Source organism: Perkinsus marinus, assembly GCF_000006405.1.
Source record: "Perkinsus marinus ATCC 50983 genomic scaffold scf_1104296962706, whole genome shotgun sequence".
Classification (NCBI taxonomy): Eukaryota; Perkinsozoa; order Perkinsida; family Perkinsidae; genus Perkinsus; species Perkinsus marinus.
In genome coordinates, this window is record NW_003205363.1 from 45,066 (window position 1) to 50,142 (window position 5,077).

Sequence of the window (5,077 nt, forward strand, 5' to 3'; positions counted from 1 at the left end):
CCCCTCCGAGCTCTCGGCCGCGGTCGACTTTGCCGAGGAATGGGTATAACGCCTATCCAGGGTATTACGAACAGGTGGTCAAGATGAGAAATGAGGAACAGGCGAACGGCACGGAAGGCGGTGGTGAAGATTCAGAGGCGCCTCAGATGAGCAGTAGGAGAGTTTTGGATAGTGCTCCAGTTGTGGAGTCTCCTTTGCCGCGCGTTGTGGAGCCGGTGAGCTCCCCACAGGTCGTCGAGTATGAATACGTGCCGTACGACAAGAAAGCGATGCTCAGTGAGTTCAACTCCGCAGGGCTTGAGAGGGAAGGAGGTAGGTCTTGGACAGTCCAGCCTGCTGACCAATGGACGGCAATGCCGTGGGGGAATTCGTCGTCTGCGGCTGAGGAGTATCTTGAGGGTCGAGGTGGCATTAGCTGGGAAAGGGAGGCGGGGGAGGTGCTCGAAGACTTGCCGGGAGGGAGTTCCAGACGGCGATGCGAAAGCGATGATTTTGCTTCTGAAGGTGGGGAGGGTTCCAGTAGTGAGTCGAGCAGCAGGTCGGCTTGTGGGAGTGCGAGGAGATCATTTGGCGAAAGATATTCTGCTGCGCACAGGGAAGAATTTGGGAGGCGAAGAGGTAGAGATGATCGCTCAGAGGGAAGGAGCTCGGGAGGTGGTAGAAGGAGACGAGGGAGTAGCTATGACAGTCGTAGGAGGAGCAGTTGGAGCTCTGAAGAAAATCGTCGTGGTGATGGAGGCGGCGGATTCCGGAGAAGAGGGAGTGAACGCTCTGATGGTAGTGGCGTTGATTCGCGTTCTTCTGACGACGGTGATGATGATGATGATGATCGGAATTCTGAGTATTCGGATGGATCAGGTCGCACATGTTCGTACGACTCGGGTAGTAGTTGGTACGCCAGAGAGGGGGGTAGTTGTAGTAGTAGTAGTAGTAGTAGTAGTAGTAGTAGTAGTAGGACGGGCAGTTCTGTGCGGTCCAGAAATGATTGGAATAGGGCAGGGAAAGACAATTCGAGAGGAAGCCGAGAGTATTGGAATAGTCCAGGAAGCGAGTGGAACCGCTATGCGGAGAAGTCATTACCTTCGCAGTGTTCTCCCGGTGGGAGGCAGGAGGGAGGGAAGGGAGGACAGCGGGGACGCCCACAGTGGGCGGATGAGATACGTTTTGGGCAGCCGAATGGGGTCCTGCCGAGTTATAATCAGAGTAAGTGGGAGTTCGGCGAGGAGTGGTGTGAGTTTTAATATTCGGTCGCTGGTCACTCTCTAGCTTTGAAGGTGAAGTTGTACAGGAATATAAACGAAAATATCTTTTTTGGAAATTTTATTTTGATCTTAGTCTCTGATAATATAAATATGTGTCGATCCGATATGCAAATTTAGGAAATTCGTGGTATTTTCCGAGATGGATAAGAATCGATCTGAAACTATATCGCATAAACAATGTAAACATTGCTATGAACATGTGATGTGATAAAAATAACCTTTCGAGACTGCTAGCGACAAGTTGTTCACTATCATTAATTCCGGAATAGAAGACACACATTCTTCACATTTGTATAGTATCAAATTGGCACGCACTGTAGAACTACGCGATCATCTCAAATCAGAACTCATCGAATTTGCTCACTATTGACATCCCCCTGACAGATACGGTCAAACCGAGTGAAATATTGGGCAATTTGGGGAAGACCAAACCGTCCAGTCCGCAGGCCCCAACCTCCCCTGTCTCCCTCGAGGACCTTCCCACGGCCACACCAGGGAAAGCGGCGGCGACGGTGGACCCTCGTGGGGATGCACTTGGTGGGATAAAGAAGGAATGGGTGTCGGGCGTATTCAAGTGGATTGCCAAGTTGGACGGTTTGTGGTATATGCGAGGGAACGCCACTACTGTCATCAAGTACCGCTTCAAACCGGTGAGTTGGTCGCCTGATGATTCCGCCTGGTTCAATGTGGGTTAAGTTCGTTCGGGAATGGTATTACTTATCTCGTCTTGGATAGTGAGAGGCTCAGAAGTATTCTGATATTGTGAGGTTATGGATCCTTGTTAGGAGCATATAACGGTTTGAGCTGTAGCTCTCTATTCTCTGTGCAGCATAAACTATGCTATACTATAGTAAATTCATATTATGCTGTAATATGAATTCATCCGTGTTATATATGTACATGATAGGCTACTAGTAGTGGTATTCACAATTCCATATCGCTACTCGTAGAAAAACTGTATGATTAAATACATCATCAGTAATGATGTATTTGTGACCATATTAATACTTTCATATATATTATATATCTATTCTATTTCTAACGGGCCCATCGCAACGTTACTTCACCGAGTGTGGCTGACAGTAGCTTGTTACTGTGTGACACGCAGTAGTCGAGACTGTCACGGCGAATGAGGATCTTTGAGTTGGAAATTCTGTCAGGTGGATGCATTAGCAGACGATAGGGGAAGGTTCATGGCGGTTCAAATAGAGGATAGCCCAGCGAATGTTGGCTACTTGATACTGAAAGAGTAGTTTTATCATGTTGGTTCGCCATCGGACCTGTTTTGTATCTATCGTGGTTGAACCTAAGATATGCGCCCTCAGGCCTGAGTCTCGGCACATGAATAACTACTTCTATACGGACTTGGTGTCATTGGAAGATCTCCGACCTGCTGTGAAGGAGAAGGGTGTACTATGGCAGCTCACTGAAGGTAAAGTCAATTATTTTTCCCGGAAAATTTTACAAAATTTTTCCTTTTTCTGCTGTCTTCTCTGGAATGCGCAGTACAATAATCGTTTTTCCCTCGTTGGCTCCGACGTGCGTGGGATTAGCTTAACTGAAGATCTCGCTCTTGAAATTGGCTGTTTTCTGCAATGATGGTATTTTATGTGGGAGCATTGTTGTCTTTCAGGATGCTTCAACTCCAACTTTGACACACTGACATTCATCCGACCATCAGATGATCCCAAAGTGAGTGGAAGAGAAAGGTATATTCGTCATAGCAATTAGCTCACTCGTTCTGGGGGATTGGGAGCGACGATGCGGTTGGCTGTTTAGGCGAATAGGAGTGAAAAAGTCGACGTGGTCAGTTTGTGAATATATCACGGCTTAGAGAAACGCCGTCATGATTCATCACCAGGCGTCTATGAATTTCTCTCTTTTATTTTCTGTGAAATTTTGTGGTGCATAGATTGTTGTTTTTTTTTCCAATCTTGCAGAGTGGAGGGACTCAGTGGCTCGTATTTGACCGACAGCCCCGGAAGAAAAGCGATACACCCGATAGCAGGGAAAGTCGTCGGTCTTCGCAGCAACAACAACAGCACGTTGTTACCCCTGAGGCCCCTCATAGTGGCCGACATGAAGACGGTGGAGGCGATCGCTATGGAGACTGGACACATTGGAAAAAGAGTGACAGTGCGTGGCAATGGGATGACTATAACAAGTCGTATGAAGGAGAAGGGAAGTGGAGGAACCATCAGAAAGGATGGGGACAGGAGTGGAAAAAAGGGGAGACTCGCTTTAAGGGCGTTGTGGATTGGAATAGGGTAGAGTACCATCCTGACTGGCGGAGGTTCACCGGGGAGTGGTATGGTTTCAAGCAGTATGGGGAAGGTGAGTGTAAATCCTTCACTGTGCGCCGCGTGAGTGTAGCTTTTGTCAGCGCCTCGGCCGTCGTTCAAGTCATACGAACTCCCGGGCCCTCACAAGGTGAGCTTATCGCTGGGGAATTAATGACTGATGTGCATGCGTATAGTACAGTGGGCCGCAGAGTACAATTTCGCCGTGATGTATTAACATATCTAATTTGAAGAGCTACGACTGCTGACTCGTGGTTTGACATTCTCGATAATCTATGCGAACGTTCTCATAGGCTCGGTGTATGCAACTTAGTCTTGATGGTGATGTGGTTGAGAGGGGACCTATTGTATAGGGTGATTATTGGTAAACTGATCGCACGAAGAGCTGGCACAGTTGTTGGCTGAATATTTTTGGAATGATTCAGATCATTTCTCTCAGTTCGAATGTCACTGGTATAATGTTGGTCATTATCACAGTGACACTCGAATGCGTCAAATTTTGGTTTCGATTTCGAGTGAATTTCGCAAGGAAATGGCACTTTCCTCATCGTTTCGCTACTCGGCGTCACGAGTGATGAGAATGGCAACCGATAATTTGCTCGGGAGCGCTGCGCAACTCTTTTGATCTTCAGGATGACCATTTGATCGACATGGCGACGATACTATTCGTATACGGCTTTCCGCGTAGCTACAGCGAAGACGACCTGAAGGAAGCATTCTCGAAATTCGGCGAAGTGCAGGAGGCTAAGGTAAGGACAGTACGATCGATTCGTTACATCAGCATATAAAACCGAAGACATGACATTATCCTTGTGTATTGTTCCTATTGGTTCCTTGGGCTCTGATTGGTTGTGATAGAATGAAATCATTACTCATAATTGTATGGGAAGGTGTATTGATAGGTGAAGAGGAAGTGGGGTCATCGAGGGTATGGAGCTGGATATGGGTGGATAAGATACGCCAATCGCGATGAGTGTGAACGATGTATCGCGGCAACCAAGAATAAAATGACCTTTCAGGGTATGAACTATCCAGCTAAGGTGGGCTCTCGAGGATGCTAGAGTTCGCTTGGACTTTTTGTGGAAGTATTGCGACGCGCAATAACTGCTGGCATAATATCAAACCAACAATTCTGCTGGTTTTCGAACTTCTCATGCTCGGCTTTTCTCGGATTCATCGTGAATCCTCATTTAGGAGTTCGGAGAAAAACTAGAAGTCGATGAATGCAATGCTGATCTTTTCAAATCGATCGAATAATCGATTGAGTATATATGATGAAGTGAATGATTGTAAACAACTGCGTTATCCCTGATTTACACGGCTTCGGCATTATAGTCTGTTCCAGGTTCGACCAGCGATGGATAAGGACTTCCATCTCGAATATAGAGACAAGTTGTATCCCGAGGTGAGCAGCCTTGCTATAATCGATCGCCTGATCGATTATGGTCGTTGTTAGGATATGGCCAGAAGACGGGGTATTGGTTGAAGTGCTGAAAAATATCGAGTGCATCCCAA

General features: G+C 47.1%; 1 protein-coding gene across 1 annotated transcript; it reads left to right on the forward strand.

Moving 5' to 3' along the window:
- Window positions 1-1,401: 1,401 nt before the first annotated feature.
- On the forward strand, window positions 1,402-5,048 carry Pmar_PMAR017938 (hypothetical protein; the record flags this gene model as incomplete). Its single annotated transcript, XM_002771673.1, has 11 exons — window positions 1,402-1,441; window positions 1,647-1,912; window positions 2,423-2,511; window positions 2,588-2,694; window positions 2,896-2,954; window positions 3,203-3,596; window positions 3,646-3,692; window positions 4,195-4,311; window positions 4,465-4,602; window positions 4,908-4,967; window positions 5,019-5,048. 11 exons carry the CDS (start codon window positions 1,402-1,404, stop codon window positions 5,046-5,048), a joined length of 1,347 nt encoding a protein of 448 aa, XP_002771719.1.
- Window positions 5,049-5,077: the final 29 nt, after the last annotated feature.